This window comes from Brienomyrus brachyistius, unplaced genomic scaffold (genome assembly GCF_023856365.1).
Source record: "Brienomyrus brachyistius isolate T26 unplaced genomic scaffold, BBRACH_0.4 scaffold35, whole genome shotgun sequence".
Taxonomy (NCBI): Eukaryota; Metazoa; Chordata; class Actinopteri; order Osteoglossiformes; family Mormyridae; genus Brienomyrus; species Brienomyrus brachyistius.
The window spans coordinates 2178445-2199802 of record NW_026042310.1 but is presented as its reverse complement, the minus strand read 5'-3'; the positions used below and the strand labels follow the sequence as shown (position 1 = coordinate 2199802).

General features: G+C 41.9%; 3 protein-coding genes and 1 non-coding gene across 5 annotated transcripts; 2 read left to right on the top strand and 2 right to left on the bottom strand.

Moving 5' to 3' along the window:
- Window positions 1-541: 541 nt before the first annotated feature.
- LOC125721913 (cytochrome c oxidase subunit 7B, mitochondrial) lies at window positions 542-2507 on the bottom strand. Its single transcript, XM_048998134.1, has 3 exons — window positions 2362-2507; window positions 1239-1363; window positions 542-735 (listed from the first exon to the last, which is right to left on the bottom strand). The coding sequence occupies exons 1-3, from the start codon at window positions 2396-2398 to the stop codon at window positions 661-663; spliced, it is 237 nt and encodes a 78-aa protein (XP_048854091.1). The 5' UTR covers window positions 2399-2507; the 3' UTR covers window positions 542-660.
- A 347-nt stretch (window positions 2508-2854) lies between these two features.
- Window positions 2855-2967, top strand: trnal-caa (transfer RNA leucine (anticodon CAA)). Its single transcript has 2 exons — window positions 2855-2892; window positions 2922-2967. It is a non-coding gene; the product is annotated as a tRNA-Leu (tRNA).
- Window positions 2968-4368: 1401 nt separating this feature from the next.
- On the bottom strand, window positions 4369-7258 carry pgrmc1 (progesterone receptor membrane component 1). Its single transcript, XM_048997691.1, has 3 exons — window positions 6898-7258; window positions 5770-5925; window positions 4369-5531 (listed from the first exon to the last, which is right to left on the bottom strand). The coding sequence occupies exons 1-3, from the start codon at window positions 7253-7255 to the stop codon at window positions 5440-5442; spliced, it is 606 nt and encodes a 201-aa protein (XP_048853648.1). The 5' UTR covers window positions 7256-7258; the 3' UTR covers window positions 4369-5439.
- A 928-nt stretch (window positions 7259-8186) lies between these two features.
- On the top strand, window positions 8187-18562 carry rab24 (RAB24, member RAS oncogene family). Of its 2 annotated transcripts, none has more exons than XM_048997690.1 (9): window positions 8187-8717; window positions 13119-13283; window positions 13628-13696; window positions 13955-14033; window positions 14434-14501; window positions 15113-15212; window positions 15408-15458; window positions 15679-15738; window positions 17384-18562. In XM_048997690.1, the coding sequence occupies exons 2-9, from the start codon at window positions 13167-13169 to the stop codon at window positions 17443-17445; spliced, it is 606 nt and encodes a 201-aa protein (XP_048853647.1). In that variant the 5' UTR covers window positions 8187-8717; window positions 13119-13166; the 3' UTR covers window positions 17446-18562. The 2 variants fall into 2 exon arrangements, with proteins under 2 accessions (XP_048853647.1, XP_048853646.1); XM_048997689.1 differs by lacking the exon at window positions 8187-8717 and adding an exon at window positions 12633-12762.
- Window positions 18563-21358: the final 2796 nt, after the last annotated feature.

Sequence of the window (21358 nt, the reverse complement as noted above, 5' to 3'; positions counted from 1 at the left end):
CAGGGGTTGTTGGACTCACTGTGCTAACAGCAGCTACATAGTCGTGGTAATGGCAGACAGAGCAAGTAGGACACTAAATGGCTATCATGTTAGCCAAATATTTCAATAATGATAAGCTGGGGGACACATAGATGTGTTCCTTGCCAAAGCTTCTTTCAATGTGAAAAATACAAGCTTTCTTGCAACCCAAAACATTTCTATCGCATTTTATCTTTTTTCCTCACACCAGCAGCTATTATTGCATGAGGTCTAAACACATCCACACTGCACCGGTTCCTTTTAATAATCGACAGCAAAACTAATACTCCCACAGACACATTCTTAAGTAGAGCGTTTCACAACTTGCAGAAATCGTAATTTCGCAAGGGCATCGCAGGAAAAAGTGACGCTTTCGTCCACCCACCCATTTACCTTTGTGTATCGACCGTGATCCAATGCTGCCAGACATATATCGCAACTGATTTGTTTTAGGATTATGGTTATGCTTAATGGGGTGAACAGATACCAGGAGAGGTGAACATGTACCAAGACGGCACAGAAGCTAGATCATTTCATTTATTACACATGTTATGCCAATATGACAAGAGAACCAAGTAAGGAACAAATTCAAGCAGAACAGTTCTGTATTCCTTTCCGCAGGAAGTTGAAGCTGCTTCTCCATTACTCCCTCCACGCTTTGGGGGTAACTTTGCCGATTGGGGACAGGTTCCAGGTAATGCCAGTTTGTGTCACCACCTGAAAAACATTCGTAACCATGGCATCACCACAGACATCCTCATGTTCTTAAAAAGGACATCTGCAGGAACACCGTGTCATGGTTTTACATTTATATCTATATATTTAGCAGATGCTTTTGTCCAAAGTGACATAAAAGAGGCACAGATAGCACATTTCAAAAAAACTATGCAGTCAAGGTCAGCTAGGCATATGTGCGGATGGAAATGTAAGCAGGTTTTGCAGGAAGAGCTACACAAACAGCTGTACATAACTATTAAAGTAAATCATAATAAGACTATGCCCGAGCCAGTAACGGCAACATAAGAGCATTCAAAGTACAATCAGGTTAGCAGAGGAATTCCTGGAATAAATGGGTCTTGAGGCATTTCTCAAAGGTGGAGAAAGTCTGATGACCGGATGCGGTTTGGCGGCTCATTCCACGACCGGGGGAATCACACAAGAACCATCTGGAGTGACACTTCTCACGTGGTGAAGGCATTTAAGCGGCACGAGACACTCACATATCCCCAGACACCAGCGCAGAAGAGAGCTCCAGAGATGAGCAGGGCGTTGCCATACTGGCTGTGGAAGTTGGGGCCGTTGGTGTGATGGTTCTGTCGCACTGAGACCTGGCGGGTCCCACAGGCTTGCAAGGTAGGAACAGAAAGTCCAGTCAAACTAAAAATTAAGACAGATCATGGCCTATTCCCCTTTGCACGGTTACCGCCATACCGACCCCGGACTACCCCAAGATGACAGGTCATTCAAAGTAGGCCAGAGTTAGAAGGACCAATTTAGCTAAAAAAAAAAAAAAAAAAAAAAAAAAAAACAGGGTCAATAAAAATGACATCCGGCAAAACTGATAATTCAGGAAAGAAAAGTTTACGTTTTGTATTATCTAAATAAGCTGATGCACTAAATTATCATCCCATAAAACCATAACATTGGAATGGCGATGTGTGAATTGTATGCCTCATCTGAAGGGTCTTTTAGGGCAGACTGGCCTATGGGTCCTATGGGTTTCCGTTTCCAACCTGTCTGACCATCATGATCCCGTATGCACGTACTTATTTATCGAGAATATATTAGTGCGCTCCTGCGTATTTCGGTAAATACGGTTCACGGCCTGCACTAAGGCCCAGACAAGGTCTATGACGCAAACGCGTACATTGAGGGTGCAGCACTACACAAAATTTAGAACGTGCTTTCGAGCAAATAATAAAACACTGACATATTATCTGAGAAAGGTGCTTAGAGGCGAACATAATCACATACGGCCTCCACGCTGCTCAATGTCACCGCTTCACCCCTCGCGCTTCTCAACCACTACAGACCGGCAGAGGGCGGTAGCCACCCAACGCATAAATGCACAAACAACGCTACTCAATTCCGGTTAAATAATAAACCCCTACTATGGCTAAAATGCACGATATTTTCCCGTAAAATTTCCGCCGCCTTATAAACCAGCCGCCTGAACGTCCATAAATGCCGCGAGTTGGGCTAGTTACCAAGAAGGCGACCTGAACTCTCAAGGTAAGTCCTTAGTGAACAAAGCACAACGGGAACAGTCATCCATTTCAGCTCTTAACCATTAATAAACATATTACTAAAAATACCTTTCTGACACATTAATTAAAGTCTTACCGGCGACGTTGGCTGCTGCTTTAGCAAAACGAAACATTGTTAACACCACGTCCCTCTTCTAATGCCTGTAACCGCTGTACTACTGACAGTACCCTTGAAGACAGGAAAACAAAATGGCTGCCAAACCGGAAACTAGTGATTTCTTAATTTTACAATGAACTTCCTTTATGTACACAAATGATGACAGTACTCTGCATTTTGTGAAACACCTTTTAAAAACCACTTCTAGAATACGTTTCTAACTAACTAATATATTGTACATTTGTGAGCGACGAACTGGTTTTTGGGTAGTGTAGTTCACAGCTTGTGAGAAATCGAAAGAACCTACGGAATCATAGAAGGCCTTCTAAATAATCACGGCTAGATTTATAATTGAGGCCAATAAATTACATTATTCACGTATGAAATACAAAATTTAAAAAAGACTCTCAAGATGTAAAAGACATTAGTGGAGTAAAAGCAACACCGATTATAGAAAGGGTAACGTTGTAGTGTCAGGATGGCCGAGTGGTCTAAGGCGCCAGACTCAAGGATAATCACCTTCACTTGCGAAGCGAGTGTTCTGGTCTCCGAATGGAGGCGTGGGTTCGAATCCCACTTCTGACACAAACCCTTTTTTTCAATTTTTAAAAAAAGGGGAATAATATTCACAATACAAACATAAATGGCTTCAGGGCTGTTGTTTTATGCACTTTATATTTGTTTCTTTATTTAACGATTCCATGCAGCGTGTTTTGCTGTGCTTGCCATATAGTGATAGTGAAAAGCGTCTGAATTTACCTAATTCTATCGTCGCAGTAAAGGTAAACAGTAAATTATCTTAAGTGTTTTCGGGCTACTAATTCTTATAAACTAATTGACAAGGATTACACGTCCTTATGCAGTTCCCCAGCGTGACCTGTTCCGAAAGCCGATGGTGTAGTTTACTGCGCTTAGTAGCGTGGTCCAGTAGTGATGTCCGATTCGTGAACGAATCGTTCTTTTGAACCGGGTCTTTTTAGTGAATCGGTCCCACCGGTTTTGAAATCTAAACGGTTTAGTAAATGTGCCGGTCAAAAGAGCGTTTGCGAACAGCGTTAATTGTTTCTATGTTGTGGCTTTGTTGCTGGTTTTAATCTTTTAATGAAATAAAATATTTTTTCTTTGTAAAGGTAAGATTTGGTATTCCAAAATCTCTCTTCTAAAAATCTCTTTTCTTTTTGTCTTATAATCGGGGTCCTCTTATATTCGGGCCAATATTATAAATGAACAAAGTGCAGCAGCATGTACCCCCCGCACTGACTCTTTGAATGGAACCTTCAATTATTTAAACGAACAGTTCGATAGAACCGATGTTTACATTGAATATAATTTCCCATCATTATTGTGCAGATTGCCTATCCATCACGTTCGTTTATGGCTGATCAGGGAGCACTTCTTTGTTTTCTTAAGGTTAAAAATCAAACTTTACTGTCACTTTTTATGCCTGTAATGCATTTGGTACGTGCCTACGTAGTATACGGCCAGATTCGCAAGTAAGGATAAGATCTTGGATTGACATGTACCATTTTCTGACTTTTCAGGAAGGAGAAAATAATAAAAAAAAAAACATTTTTATTATTTAAATATGGTTATTTTACAAATTTAGATACTAGAGGAATGGCTGCATGAAACCTCTGTCAACTTAGTATCGACATTCAGAATTCAGCAAAGAACAACAGCAGAAATAAACAGATGTTTTTTGTAATTCGTTTCATGATGTAGTTGTTGAGGGATTTTCAATTAAAATGTATTTATAGTAACGTTTGGTTGTCTAAATCAATTAACATTGATATTCATATGTGGTTCAACAATTTTTTAAGAGATATATTGCATAACTAATGACTAACATTTATAAAAACTATAGTTACATCTTCATTCACAATTATAAAATATTGTAACATTTCCCCCCTAAAACTCTGTATGTATCACATGTCAAGCATGAAACTGTAAGTTTGAACAAAGAGAGACAACAAACCAAATGGCCCATTTAAGTTTAATGTTTTTTATTGGACAGGATTGCCAATGAAATTCTAGATTAACTTCACACAGCAGTCCAATGGTGAGCATATACAGAAAAACGTCATCACCGACAGTAATGGGTCCCTTCTGTCTCAATAACATACAACTCCGTAGACCAGAAAGGTCATTCTTCCCTGCACTCTTTACACATATTCGGTAAATATTCCCTTGAACAAGATACCACCCAGGTTCACAAAATACAAGCTTTTCTGTATACTAAGAGTATAGCGAATGTTTATAATAAAGAAGCTTGTCCCTATATGAAATCCATAAAAATAGCACTTTTCAGCCAATGGGCTTAGATCAAATTCATTAGAATATGCAGATAGACTGCAAATATGGTCCAAAGCATGTGATTCTGACCCGTTTTTTTAACTCCCATACAGCAGGTCTGATGTTTCCCGTTGGTACCCAACACGACTGGAACATTATTTCTTTTTTCTCTCGAAAGAGGAACATGTATAACTCTACACACAGAAATTCCAGCACTTTAATAGGAAGCTTATTGCAGCTAGACAGAATGTTAATGCTTGGCTGTCGAAAGTTTTGTGTGGTTAAAAAAAAAAAAATCCTGGTTTGAATGGAATGAAATTATATTCCCTGGTTATTCACAACACTTAAAAAAAAAAATTAACAAACCCAGATTGGTATTACCTTGCATCAAGAAAAAGAAGATTTTGGTCAAAAATACAAGACTGGTCTCCTTAATATAAATGCATAAACAATGGAAACAGAAAGCATACCATGAATAAATGTTCCCGCACAAATCATGGAACACATCATACCATCGCATAATCCAGGCACGAGCTGGGATCCAGCAGCAAAGCCCAAATGCTGGACCACACAATTCAAGTGATGCAGACTAATTTCAAAAAGATCAAAGGCAATTCAGAAGGATCAGAAACAGGCAGGATAAAAAAACAGTGACAATTAGTATCTTGTGCAATACCAGTAATGCAAGGTGATGCAATTTCTTCTATCTGCAGAGAATTAAGGCATGTAGACTCTGGATGTCCTCCCTAAATGCGCCTGTCAGTTTCAGTCCTTTTTGTCCTTGACGTCCTCATCATCTGTGTATTCTGTGGGTTCCTCTCCTGGCTTCAGCAGCTTGCCCACGTAATCGTACTTCTCTGCGAGAGATCGGGACAGGACAACAGGCATCAAAGACTAGGCTCTCGTCCCGGGACTCCGATCAAAGACAGACACCTTGACAAGACTGTAAAGATTATTCTTGAATGCAGATTCTTAAACCTTCACACCTGGAGTTTTAAAAAATGCAAACTGAAATAGAGAGTTATACAACAAACCACAAATATATAGACATTTTTTTGGGGCTGGTAACCTGCATGTGTAAAGAGGTGCACTTACGGGTAAACTGAGTCTCCCACTCGCCAAGACTCTCCTGCTGCATGGCGTTGAGGTCCGACAGGTCGTCATGGGTGTCCTTTAAGGCTTCCTTATCCAGGCAGAATGTGGCAAGCCCCCGCGAGGCATCCCGACCAGCAAACACCCCGTACGGACCCTCTGAAAAGACACTTCGCAAGTTACATGAGGACGTTTTTACTGGACAGTACTGCCAGACTGTTTTTTCAAACAAATCAAACAAACGAGAAATGGAAGTCTCATATTTCTGATGTTCGTCTAAAGCCTTGTACTTAGAGACACAAAAGCAAATGTTTACAAGGTCGGATAACGGCCAAGGATACCCAAAGCAACAAGATAAACGGAGAGGGCCGATTGGACAGTTTTATCCAATGGTATGCACTGAATTATAAGGCACGGAGCTGGATTGCGGCAATACACTTCATATGTCCGGTTCCTAATGATGTTTTGTGATCTACATCATAGCAGTGATCAAGTCTGATATGAGGGGGAGTTAATTAAAATGTAACGTTCTATTTCTTGGATGGATTAATGAAGCCAAATTAAATATTGGGGGTTACAAGTCCCCTCGTTCCTATGCTCTTGGTTGTATGCTCCAGTTACTAAAACAATTCGAATCTGTGCATTTAAAAGAATGACTAACAGTTATGAAACAATAACTTAATTTCAGAGTTCGTTTCGGAAACACCACGAACAGTAGCTGCCGCACAAGGCAAAAATCTAGTGTAGGCAAATAAACGATCCAGTCTGACCTCGCCTCACGTCGGGCCAGTTGGGTGCACAGGGCCGTATGACAGGGGGTTGTGTAACAGTTATAAACTGAATAGGTGAGAGGTAACACGGTCTGGTAACAATGCAGATAAATGCCTCACTGAACTCTGACCACCAGTACACGGCAGGGGGGTGGGGTAGTTAAATACCAAAATGCCACAAACTCGGAGATCACATTTTGGTGAACCATATAGAAAAAAAACATCAAAACTTTAAACCACACCCTTTAAAACAACGTGCATTAAGTTTTGCAAGACGGGAACTTTCCGAATAACTATGTTAAAGTGCATAGTGGAAAAACTGAAAACACCTGAAAACTGTATCAACCATACGGAACTTCACCTGGACCGTAGAATTTCTTCCCTCTAGTCACATCAAAAACTTTGCCATTGACTGCCATGAGAATTCTGGGATTCGTCGCTCCGTTGTACTCCTGCAGTTCAGAAAGCGTAAAATCCTTCTTCTTTAGTTTTGGCAAAGGCGCTTCTACCTCCCCCATTTCTGCAGGCTTGTCGCCGCGAAATATTTTATACAGCAGGAATATGCAAAGGAAAAGCAGACTCAAATTCAGCGGCGACGTGTAGATCTCTTGCAAAATCCCCGTGGTTTGCATAGGCTCCTCGTCAGCCATTTTGTGCCTAATAATGCAACGCAGAAAGGCCTGTGTGAGGTACCCACCGCTACCGACTGACGCCAACATCAACTCCTTCTTCGCTGGCTTTCCGTAAACGGTGATAAACGGCCCCAAAGCCCAGTACTGCCGCTCAATGCACGGGAGTACTGAACGCCACCGACGGCACTCAGCTTGCTGTGTTTGCGAAAGATGCAGTTTCTTGCCACCAGTAAAATGCAAAAATGCAAATAATACTTGCAGTGCATATCAAGTGCATGAACAATATTCTCAACAACTTCACAATTAAAGCACACAGAGACTATTTCAATTTATAGAGAATAAAAATAGTACACGTCCTATAACTGTACTAAAAACAGTACAGTTATAGGTACAAATATGAATATCTAACTTTAATATATTTTAATATGTAACTTAAAACTTATACCACCCTCGGATCGTAAATCCACGATGATTTGGGAAACTCATAAGTATTTAGTAGGTCATGTTTAAAAGTGAAAAGTATATGAAGCTTATAACGTGATTATGTACAGAAAATCCAGTGAAGCCCAATAAAATTACTATTATTAATTTCTTTTTAATCTCAGGTCATATGACGGGATATAAATATATCGTAACCTTACGTGCAAATATGTAGGTATAAATTGTGTACCGGATTGATCTCTGGTAGGCAATTTTTAGCAGGACGTCTTGCAGCACTTTGTCAAAGTGCTGTACGGATAAGGTGTGAGGTTTAACTGAACATTGTCATGATAATATTTTCAGTTGTATAGCTGTGTTATATAGAGTGTCAATTGCAAATTCCAAGTTGCATGAAACGAATCTTGATTGCATTTAAACGTGAACATAATTTAAACCCTATACGGATAACTAATAATAAGATATTTACCCCGTGCTATATAATCCATGGTAAATTTCCCATGACTAGTGTTACCCACTCTATAGTTTTATCCCGTTTATACCAAAGACATTCCTGTATCATTGCTCGTACCGTATAACGGATTAAGCGCAGAATAAATTTAGACTATCGTTGGGGGGTCTGCATGTTTTATCCTTGTCCGGCTATTCTGTTTTTCACATTAAGATTGGCAAATCTGCTTTCCTTAGCACTGGTCAGTCTCCTTTTATTTGCAAGACCATCCGTGAGAGCGCAGTTTATCGCTGGCCCGGCTCCAGCAGGCGAGTCGAGGCAGACCAGCGCACTTGCCAAAGGGAATAAACGTGAAGACACTGTAATGCTGGAGGGGTCTGTCACCCAGACCGCTACCGTTCGGATTTCGGGGCTGCGATTGGGCTGCCGGCGGTTCTGGCTTTTCCACCGGCGGACGCGGCTATGGATCGGCACGCCAGCGTTATTTTGCAAAGGACCCGGGTTATGTTAGCTTACACACACATGCAGCACCGTGTGAGTGTCAGCTACTTTACTCTCCGCTGAAATCGCTTTTTTAAAAAAAACCTCCGGACGCCAAAGAGCATTTTAACACCTGGATATTTTTCTTTTGCAATTTACTTTTAATTATTTCGACGCAGGGTAAGTAATCGTGTCGATAATTTCGGTTTATTTACCCGGTGATATGTCCCTGGCTAGCTTGCTAGCTGCAGTAAACCATTTAACGCGAGGTGCATAGGAGCAATATCGACCCGCCTGTGTTGATGTGATATAGCGCGTATTAACACTAGAACTGCCAAATCTACGCAAATTTGCGTAAATTCCCTGGGCCTAACACCTACTAGCATCCCTGCTGAGAGTTTCTTGGGCCATTGTCCTCCTGCTTTTGTTGTGCAAACACACCCATTACCTGTGAGGCCTGGCACATTTGCATTTTTTTACTCAGAGCAGCTAAAATCCAAGGCAGGCTAAACCTCTGTGTGTGACATGGAAACCTTCACAAAAGTCTGCCATATCTATACCAAATATCCCACACGCTGACTGACCTACAAATATGAAAGACACACATTCACAAAATATATGGAAGCACAAGTCTGTTTTATTTATAAAAAAAATTGAGTGTTTCAAACTTTGCAGTGTTTGCAGACCCAGTGACCATCATCCCTGCATTTGGCGCAAGTGAATTTGTAACACTTTGCACTGGTAAACCTGCTGCGGTTTCTGTTGCAGTTCTCCTGTACCTGACACTGAGTTGTCCATACAAGTCCTGGCACAGCAGCAGCCTTCCTCTGTCCCCATAGCCTTTTGTGGCATAAATTGGCAATGGAGTTCCTTGGCTAGATGACTCAAAAATAATCTTCTTTTGCCTTCCCACCCTGTACATGCCTTGTACAGAACGTAGGAATTTGCCACCACCAGGTCCAGCATGTTGTAAAATACAGCTACTGGCCACCTGCATGTTGCTGCTCTTACGGAATACATGCGCGCCATTTGGTCCAACACATTTACACCACACGATAACAGCAGAGAGAGAGAGAGTCATGAGTGTATTTGCTTTTTTTCTACCTTCTTTCTATATAGGCCTGTATAGTACATATCAGAAAACATTGTAGCACTGATGTAAAATTATACACACATTCACATACCTTCATGTGGTTATAGTCTGTTATCGTGTTGGGTTTCCTCTTTCTGCCTTCACAGATCGCCACATCTTGGTCCAAAGAACTCAGAACACACACAATCTTGTTTTTTTAGGTGCATAAATTGTCAAGGAGACACTGCCACTTCTAAGCACTGACGCGGAAAATTCCTCTTGCTGTGCAGTGTCCTTTGAAATTGGAGGAAGTTCATACCAAACTTTATTCCCTGTGCTCAGTAGTGTTGTTTTGCGCTGAAGCAGTCTGTGTGACAGTGCCAGTGAGGTGAAGAAATTGTCCATTGTGACATTTCTCCCGTCATCCAGAAATGGCTCCATCAGACTCATGACCATGTTCTCTGCCAGCCTCTCCCTTTTCTGGTGACTGGGGTCCTTTCCCAAGTTAGGGGACACGTTGCAGACGTATTTGGTCTCCAAATCCGTGGCCATCCAGAACTTGATCCCAAATTTGTCCGGCTTGGATGCGATATACCAAGTGACATGGAATGGATCCATATCTACTCCACGTTGTCTTTCCACCGGTGTCCCTCAGGGCTCGGTTCTTGGCCCTCTCCTATTCTCCCTCTACACTAAATCTCTTGGCGAAGTTATATCCTCACATGGCTTCTCCTACCACTGCTATGCCGATGACACTCAACTCATCCTCTCCTTCCCTCCCTCAGACACTCATGTCTCCACTAAGATCTCTACATGCTTGGCAGACATCTCATCTTGGATGACCACTCACCAGCTAAAACTCAACACTAGTAAAACTGAGTTGCTTTACATCCCGGCTGACTCATCCCCCCTCCAGGACCTTGCGATCTCCTTTGACAATTCCCTGATCCGTCCTTCGGTTTCTGCTAGAAACCTTGGAGTTACCATAGATGATCGGTTGTCATTTTCCTCACATATCACCAGTCTTTCTCGCTCTTGTCGGTTTCTCCTCTTTAACATCAGGAGGATACGTCCATTTCTTTCCACCCAGGCTACCCAGATACTCGTCCAGTCCCTCGTCATCTCACGCCTTGACTACTGCAACTCGCTTCTAGCGGGTTTACCACTGAGTGCCATCCGTCCCCTCCAACTGATTCAGAATGCAGCTGCTCGTCTTGTTTTCAACCTTCCCAAGTTCTCCCACACCACTCCTTTGCTGCGCTCCCTCCACTGGCTTCCTGTAGCTGCACGCATCAGATTCAAAACACTGATGCTCGCATACAAAGCCAAAAATTCTCTGGCACCATCCTACCTAAAGGACCTCATCACACCCCGCTCTGCACCACGATCTCTCCGATCCTCCAGCACTGCTCGACTGGTCCCACCTCCCCTCAAGGCACAAGGAAGACACGCGTCTCGGCTCTTCTCTGTCCTGGCACCTAATTGGTGGAATGAACTCCCCCTATATGTCCGAACAGCTGAATCCTTGAATGTCTTCAAGCGACGACTCAAAACTTTTCTTTTTCAGAAATACCTGACGTAGAACTTCTATATTCTTACTCGACTCTTTTTCTGGTGTGTGTTTTAAAAAAATAAAATAAAATAAAAATTCTGCACTACTCAATGGCGTTCTCAGAGATAGTATTCGTAGCTGGGGTCCTTATTGAGCTAGCATCGGAAATTCATTGCAGAGTCTCAAAGCACTTATGTAAGTCGCTCTGGCTAAGGGCGTCTGCCAAATCCTGTAAATGTAAATGTAAATATACTGCATGGACAATGAACCTTGGTCGAGAACAGCTGTACATCTATGTTCATGTGTTCTCCTGGAGTGAAACTTTCAGCACAGTTCTTGGTGAAGGCTGGCAGAGAACGTGGTCATGAGTCTGATGGAGTCATTTCTGGATGACGGGAGAAATGTCACAATGGACAATTTCTTCACCTCACTGTCACTGTCACACAGACTGCTTCACTTTACTGGGCATGGTGAATAACGTTTGCCGTGAACTTCCTCCATTGGCAAAGGACACTGCACAGGGAGAGGAATTCTCCACGTCAGTGTTTAGAATGGCGCGCATGTATTCAGTACGAGCAGCAACAAGCAAGTGGCCAGTAGCTGTGTTTTACAACATGCTGGACTTGGTGGCCGTGAATGCCTACGTTCTGTACAAAGCATCTACAGGGTGGAAAGGAAAAAGAAGATTGTTTCCGATTCTTCTAGCCAAGGAACTCCATTGCCAAATACAGGGATGATGGTCACTGGGTTTTCAAACGCTGCAAACACAGACTTTGAAAGATAGACAGACTGTGTGGGACAGTAACCACTGAGACAAAAGGCAGAAAGATGACGAAGAGATGAACCTGGAACTGAGGCACGGATACATCAATTTTTACATGAACAGCCAAACATGCAAAGCTGGAGAGATCACACAAAAACAAAATTCACTTTTGGTGTTATAATTCAGTGATGGCCAATGAAAATGAAATGACATTTTATTCTGTATGTGTATGAGCCATGGACCATGACTTCACTCAGCTTATGACATTTATATACAAACATGCATTGGAGACTGAAGTGTTAGCATGTTTTCATTTTATTCATTTCATTCTATTAGCAACTTTTCATTCTATTTTCACTCAATTTGTTTTATAAATAACACAGACTTGTGTTTCCATATATTTTGTGAATGTGCGTCTTTCATATTTGCAGGTCAGTCAGCGTGTGGGATATTTGGTATAGATATGGCAGACTTTTGTGAAGGTTTCCATGTCACACACTGAGGTTTAGCCTGCCTTGGATTTGAGCTACTCTGAGTAAAAAATGCAAATGCGCCAGGCCTCACAGGTAATGGGTGTGTTTGCACAACAAAAGCAGGAGGAGGATGGGGCTGAAGACCTGTGAAAATCACAGCAGGGGTGACAAACACCTTGGGACTCTCAGCAGAGAATAAAAACTCGGTAAATCTAGTGTTAAACCAAGCGATCGGCTTCTCCTTAACCCCCCTAACCCAGTCATGTTCACATTAAGGCACATTTAATACGGCGTCCCTTGGTTTGGGCCTCGGCGGTGCCAAAACATGGGTCGCCACCCAACTGCAGATGTTGCGCGTTTTTGGGGTACAACGAACCTGATGCCACTCAGACTGAATTGGCGTGGCTGTATTTCTGCAAAGTGTTTTACTGCAACAAATGCAATATTCCGTAGGGTGGAATATGTGCCTTGCAAAGACCAAAGATCATTGCTTTCGTTATCGCGTCTAATGGTGTTTTCGCAGCCCAGCATGAATAATCCTAACGCCGATAGCTGTAATGTTGCAAATACTTTCTCTCTTATTTTACATCAACTTAAACAATTGTATAGATGAATGCTTGGGTGTAGCGTATTCTAAAATTGAGCAACAAGTCAGCTGAACTTTTCTGTGCCGTCGTTGGTTTAAAAGTGCTGTTATCTCTTCTTGATCTGGAATTACCAGGGCAGTGGTACGGCTGCACAACTTCTGGTTAGGTGGCCTGGGTGCACAATGAGCGCAAAGCGGGTGGACGCCAAGGTGGTGATGCTGGGGAAGGAGAGCGTCGGCAAGACCAGCTTGGTGGAGAGATACGTGCACCAGCGCTTCCTGGTGGGACCATACCAGAACGTGAGTTCTGTCGCTTATGTCCTGTACAGGGTCCCCGATTCTCCCACATCTGGCGTGACACTCACGCTTTCGAACTCTCATGCATGTAATCTCCCATTAAATCTATATTATTCCTTTTTAAAACTAAAGGTAGCTACATCAAAAGTGTTGGAGCAGTTTGTAGACCCTAGACTATTTACAAGGCAATAAAACAATCTCACTCCAGCTAGTTGACCAAAGTTCGCAATGCTGCCTCTAGACAAGCAGGAGCACCGTCTTAACTCTTTAAGAATAGCACGATTAAAGATGGATTACAGTTATTGTTCTCCCGGTTGACGTATAAATTGACTCCGCCTTTACGACAGACTATCGGAGCGGCGTTTGTGGCCAAATCAGTCCAAGTGAGCGACCAAGTAGTGACCCTTGGGATTTGGGTAAGTCCACTGGTGGACGTGGGGCGCGGTTTATCACATGGTAAATATTATTCACACGAAGCAGACGTATGAATGATATTCGCTTTTTCCAACCCGCTGAGCTGTTTTTCCCTGATAATTATGATAATAGTTGGTGACGAGTTGAGTTTTTTTTTTCTCAGAACTTTTCCGTGTGAGATTTTTCCCTGGGCGATTTATGATGCTCGTATTGGAATGTTAATTTTATTTTTATTGTCTTACATCCCTTCTTGCATGTAGGATACTGCTGGATCAGAGCGTTATGAAGCCATGAGCAGAATATATTACAGGGGGGCCAGAGCAGCAATTGTCTGTTACGGTAAACTTTCTTATCTCGTCTTCTCTGCTTGGGTTTTTCTGGTGACATGCCAGGGCTGTTAAACCTGTGCTCAAAACTTCTAGGCATGTGTGTTGCATAGTCTGATAGAATCAAAAACATCAGTATGTTGAAGGTTTGCCCCCCCCCCTCCCCTCCGCATGCACTGAGTCACTGCTGTAAATGGACCAGGCTGTTTTATTCTTTATTAAGACGTTTTGTCACTGGCTGGCTGCTCCATGACCTTGAGTCACCCGTCACGACCTAGAGGATGCGTTCTTACGCACGCAAACTCTTTCTTGTTAACGAAATGCTCGTCGGCGACTCCATACTTAATGGCTGACTCTAACGAAGAGCACGAATTTGCCTTCCCACATCTTAATCAGTATTTTCTTTTTTTTAGATTTGACTGATTCTTCCAGTTTCCTGCGTGCCAAATTCTGGGTAAAGGAGTTGCAGAACTGTGAAGAAGTAAGCCAAGTCAGACATAAATTCACACATTAGTAATTTTAAACCGTAATCTCATTTTGAAGCTTTATTATAGGGCAATGCATTTTTTTCTTTGATAGTGGTGGTTTGCTAGGGTGTTTACAATGTCCCCAAGTTCCCCTTATGCTTCCTGCGTGAAAGATGCCATTACTAGCTGTCGGTATCTGTCACGTGACCTTTTATCCTGTAACCATCCTCCCATCTCCTCACATTTTCCTTGGGTATCGATGTGAGATCTTGGGTGTTTATCAATATGCACACTTGACCGTTCTGGCGTACCAGTTTGACGCTGTCTTCCATTGCCAAGGACCAGTTCCAATAATCAAGAACAGAAATATGGAGGCTGGTAAAAATCCCCGGATGTTGTTCTTGCCGACACGTTGGTTGCATCCTCACCAAATGAGACAAATCCCATGATTCAATGAGCCTCAAGTTCATACTTGGGAGACAAGTTAGCAAGACCGGACTTGTGTAAAATACAAGTACGATCTTTGTGTTCTTGGTATGATAAACACCCCCCCCCCCAAGATTACTTATCATAGTACTTGTGCCGAGACATTTTAAGCCTCAGCCGAACTTGTTTGATTTTTCAGCAATGCGCGATATACTTGTGTGGGACAAAGAATGACCTCGTTGAATGTGACCGCGGTACCCGGCAAGTAGATTACCATGATGTTCAAGATTTTGCAGATGGTATGCACAGGAGTTATCCAGTCGTAACCGCCTCATTTGTTTAAAATATACTCAACACCCAGTATGATTACAGTCTTCAAAGTTCAATTCAATTCCATAAAGTAATTTTGAACACAAAACGTCCGCATTTTACAGAATAGTTATAACACTGTGTGCCTTTTTAATAGCAGAATTGTTTTTGTTGTCCTTTTCTAGAAATAAAAGCTCAGCATTTTGAAACCTCTAGTAAGACTGGTCATAATGTGGGTGAGTATTGGCTTTCCTTGTGCTTCGTACACCAAGTTAATGTTCCCACTTATCAGTGCAAATGAACGGTAACTCACTTTGATTTTATGGCCGAGTTAGTAACGGTTGACACTTGCGGATCAGGTTTGTCATGTTAAAGGATGAGTGCCCGTCGCCATGGCGCCTCTGCGGAACCCCTCCCTATGGTAACCGCTGGGTTTTCCCGCATTTTCATTGGCAGAGGAGCTCTTCAGGAGGATTGCGGAGGATTACTGCAGCTCTGCCTTCGAGGTGATGTCAGGTGAGCTGCTCAGGAGGCGGTCCCTCCGATGGAGCTGCTTCTGAGATCTCTGGAGAGCGTTTCCGCCCGAGTTTTGTTCTCTGCACCTCCAGTGAGGGACAGTCACTTGTTTAAGGAATGGGCTGAGCTTTAGTGTCTCCATCTAGGGTTGCACGGTATCACATCGCGATGTACTCGCCGTATACACAATAATCACCAGAGCTTTAGAAGCTGGTGTTTCAGTTCTATACGGATGCTTACTTACAGACACAATTTGGTAAGCAAATTAGTATGGCAGAAATAGTAATCGGACACATTGTAACGCCCATAAGTTAGTTATCTGTATAAATTCAGAGTTTCCTTAAGCTTATTAAATCCGTTTAGCGCACCACACCCCACCACTGTTTTGGTAAATCATGGAAGAGATAAGCACTGAAGTGGTGGCGAAGAAAGAGACAGATCAGCAGCCACATCATCTTTTAAAAGATGTGACATTGTGGATAAACAAGGTGAGGAACGTCAGTGGTGTGGCGATACTATCTTCAGTTTTAAGTTCCGCATGTTTATTAAACATAGGAGTATGCTAAATTTACACAAATGACTAAGGTGCACTACTAATCTGCTTAACAAATTGTGGGCATAAGTAAGTATTGTGTCCGTACTGTACCAAAAAGATAGCATCCGGACAAACTCATCATCTAAAGCCCTGGTGATTATTACGTATTTAATATATGTGACCCATCACCCCAAAATGAGTCTTATGGGTGTATTTCTACCAGTGCAACTTAAGACTCATTTCGTGGTGATGGGTCACATATAATCATGAGTACGTCGCGATGTGTTATTGTGCAGCCCTATCTCCCGATTTTTACTTTCCCTTGCTTGGTGACGTCGGCCATTTTATGGGCAAGTTTAAAACCCAGACCGGTTGGTGGCTTTCAAAAAACATTTAAATAAAATTTATTTAGCAGATACTTTGATCCAAAGCAGCGTACAGATGTGAAAGCAGGATCAGACAACCCCTGAATTATTTGGAGTTAAGGGTGAAATCTCTCGGCCAACCGTGGGATTCAAACCGACAACCATCGCTTTAGAAGCAGTGTCCCAAATCGCTGTGCCATACATAGCCCCCAAACGATGCATGTAACTTACAACATATTAAGCTATAGAACCTTATAATAATAGTAATAATAGTACCTTATTAAAATACTCCCTATAGCTGTAATGTTGCCCATTGTACAGATATTGCCTATAATTATTATGCTATTCGGATATATATTTTTTTCTATATATTTTCATTACCTTTAGTCTTATCGTTTATATATAAATTCTTAATTTAATTTGCGAAACCTTATTGCACAGCCTCAGGACCGAGTCAGGGTGTACATTTCACTTCACGTTGCAGTGTGACAAACTGTATAACTTTGACAAATAAAGAATCTTGAATCCTTAGTCTGAAGGATGACTGATTAGATGATGGACAGAGTTCAGTTGACGGTGGGGGGTCGGATCAAAGACTGAGACCCAGTGACTGAGCAGAAATGGCAGCATCTTGTTGCCCCTCTCAGATATTTCAAGGGGTGGGCGATGGGTTCTGCTAAGGCTCGGCCGAAGTCTAGGTGCCGGTAAGTTTATCAGCTTGACGTTGTGCTGCTCTTCTTCACAGAGGACAAAGGGGTAAACATGGAGCAGAAGGGCAATTTTCCTTACTCCTGCTGCCGCAACTGATGACGGACGGCTGTATGCTCCTTTGACGGCTTCCTGCCTCGCATGACCTTAGGGGCGGGGCGATATCGAACCATTTTTTTTTTTTGAAAATTTACAAATCGATGACACCTTTGGGGAAAAGGACTGGAAAACGGCGTCAAAGGGACAGCTGAGGACTTGATACGAGATGTGTGGAGTTCGTTAGCGTATCGGACGGGGACGAGGACAAGAAAGTGCTTGTATCACCCAGCAAAGCCTGATGTTTAATTTATAACGACGCTACGCTTAGTTTTTGTCCACGTCGAAAACCGCCACTTTGCACAGAAGGGAGCCCCACTCACTCGAGTGGCCATTTTGCTTTTATTAAAAAAGGTTTTATAAAATCGCAAAGTCTTGTTTTTTCCCCCGACTTTACCTTGAGCCACACCTGCAATGGTTTAGCTTTACGAATTTGATGTGCCAACGTTACTCTGAGTAATAGCTACTGAGACGTGTGATATTTTTATACAGAAACTTTGGGGATCTCCCTTAGGAAATATTTAAAATAACAATCGGATTAAAGTATAGCTGGAAGGTAAGACCCTCTCCCAGAATGCAACAGTCTTCTAAAATCCTACACAGTATGTCTAAGCAGTTTTTTTTTTTTAACTAGTTTTTTTTTTTTTTTTGGGGGGGTGGGGCAGTCAAGCGAATGTGTCTACAATATAAGTGTGTTGAGGGTACAGAATCTGTATGATATTTGTATATTACTTAAGCATTTTTTTTATAGTTTGTGTTGTATATGAGTTAGTGCTACGCAAATCTTGTCTGCTTTAAGTTTTATTTGTGGCTGAGAAAAATAAATTGGTAATTTGGAAGTTATTTTTTTTTTTATACCATTGAGCCTTATTCATTTCACCAGAGGCCTACTTGCATGTCTAAAAACAGAGGAAGGGAGGGGTGCATTTGAGAAGCTACTAACCAGCATCCTAACCCTCCCCCACCCCACCCAAACTTTTTGCTGGTTGTTGCAGTGACCCCAGGGAAGAAGCACACAGTTCGCACATTGCTGCCTAATTAGACAAGTGCAAGTAGGACCTCAGCCTTCGTTTCGTAAAAAATACTTTGTAACATTAAAACAATAAATGGTGTAACTGGGGCTCATTGTCTGTGATATCTGACTCGTAACTTGAGTGGTATAAACATTTAAATGATTGTATATATTTATTACAATTGTTATGGTTCAAAATAATCCTAGAGTAGCCGTCTCGTCAAGAACACGTTTCCACCACGTTAACGTAAATAAACAAAGCAATGCAAAGACGGAAACGTTGACGGCTTTGTGAGGTTTATATGCTCGAATTTAGTAAACGCTTTTTTTCATTTCTTTTAAAACACCCACCGATACGCTAATCACGTTGACCTTTCACACGTAGAGCACAACAGAAGAAACAGACTTCCTGTAGTCACGATTGAAGTGAAACTTTACTTACAGTATTTTTTGTATTATGTACAAAGGACTACAATATAGTTGAGCAGGTCTCTCACATGGTAGCAGTTTTTATTTCTTTAGAACATCAAGTTTTTCGCTAAACCGATGACTAGTTCTCACGTTGAAGGCGTCAAACGAAAGAGCAAAGCACACCAACCTTCTAAAAGCAGGAAAGTACAAATTAAAAAGTAAGTAATAGCTCTAATATTTATAAACCTTTACAGGTAATGTCTATAAATACTTGTCTCCACACAGCAGCTATGCAACAAATCCCTAACAGTAGGATTGGTTTAGTGGGAATGCATGAATACAACAATCGCCTACCTGGATTTTGTTATATATTCAACGGCAACATACGACTACTTTCCCAGGAGAGTTTCAGTATCAAAATTTCCGGCACATAACCAAGGCTGGCAAAGCAGAATAAAACTACAGTTTTTTTTTTTTTTATAAAAAAAAAAAAAAAAAAGAGATCTTTATTAGTAATTTTCAAAATGTTCTGGAAAGATGACCACAGTTCACTGCAAAAGACTGATTTTTAATGGTGACTGTCTGGGCTGTTTAATTAAATCAGGAAAACTGGCGCATTTCAGTCTAATTCATTCCATTTTTAGTTGGGTGCACAAATGCTGTGTTGGAGCCTGCACAGGAAAGGAAGTGCCGGAACTTGCCGGAATGCCCCTGCCTTGAGCCCTGCGCTATGTAGGGAACGAAACAAATAAAATAATAAAAATTTTAAGTTTTCTTACCGAAAGAACCAAAAATATATCTTGTGTTTGACATTAAATTTCTTCTAAGACGGTTCTGATTATAGTTGAGTTACACTAATTTAAATCAGCATCAGTTTTTCAGCATCATTTTTTTACCCTCACAATTTTCAAAAGTAATTTAAAAACACCACCTCTCTGCTGTGTCCCCGACACTAAGTGCATACATAGGTTTTATATATAAATGTACACACACAGCATCAGTGACTTCGAGTACTGTTCTTTAAATTTAAACATCTTTCATTCATAGTTACAGGAACCTTACACTTGGATAGTTGTTAGGTAAAACTCTGGGTCTGTCACAAGTTCTGCTGTACCACTTTCAACTATATATTTCAAAATATATTTGGTGGGGCACGTAACAGTAGGGGGCGCCACTTAAATCCAAAAGAATCAAGGAAAATCTAACAACCCCTCTTTCTTGCGAACTCTAAAATGCAGGGGCTTGTCGTCATTCTTTCCACCCCTACTCATTAGTGATGGCTGAAGCGAATCCCCTTACAGCCTCTGCAAATGGCAGCCTTCACAAGCCACTGTCGCGGTAGCATTTTAGTTTCGGCCGTCTAACAAACGCCCGACCAGAAGACAGAGCATGGGGAGAGTCAAGACCCCGCTGTGTCAAATAACTGGTGCATGTAAAAACGTTTCTGAAACCAAGACAAACTTCAAATGCTCACGCATGTTCAAGACACATGGCTACACGTGCGCATAACCTAAAAATATAACGTACTTCGATTGTCTCAAGTATGATAGGTGTAAGGTCACTCTTCTGCTAAGGCATGCGCTGCTGCTCAAGCCATTTCCGCTACCAAACCTTAGCAGATTAATGACCTCAATCGATTGTGTTTCTTGGTTCCACATCTATGCCAGGTTAGAATATTTAAAGGGGACATTCAGGTGTTTGTTTGTTTTTTTTTAACCATAAATAGATTCGTTTGCCATTTCTACTCTTGTCCCTTAATTTTTAATTACAAACCTTCTGTATGTAATTTCCAAAATACTACGTATCGCTAACTGACATCTCATTGACATAAATCAGTCAGTAGAGTATTAGACCCATGGTTCCGGATCTACAGAAACCCACTTCCAGTACAGACAGTCCAACGGTCTTCCCCAAGCCAAACCCTGTCCTAACGTCTTACCAACAGGGTTCAACGGAGGAACATTTGTGCAATTCAGTCAACACAGGTCAATGGGCATGAACTTGGCAGTGACTTCAGTTATTCAACGTAGGATACGGATTTTGAGCTCTTTTAGCATGATTAAGGAGAAATGAGGGACACGGTATTTATGCGAAGGCTAGACAAATACATGACGGCGATGACTGTAGTGTTTGGTATCCATTAAAGATCCACTTAGGTCTCAAGCCAAGGAGGCCATGGGTAACTGTTAGCTGTATAGGAAAATGGAGGAGGTGAAGACCAGGAGAGGAGGAGAGCTGACTCGCTCCTAGAGGAGCAATTATTTTTTTTTTTGTGCGTGATAAATGTGACAATATAAATACACTGTGAAATATTACACACTCTAGTTACAAACACGATCTTCCAGCGCACTCTGGCATGGGTGAAGGGGTATCTACGGGAACCGGCGAGAACCACAGAACCACGCTCTGGTTGCAAATTCCGGGAAGCTCGGGGGAGGTGAGCTTGCATCTAGGAGGGTCTGCAGACATCAACAGGTGACCGTCACGGGAACG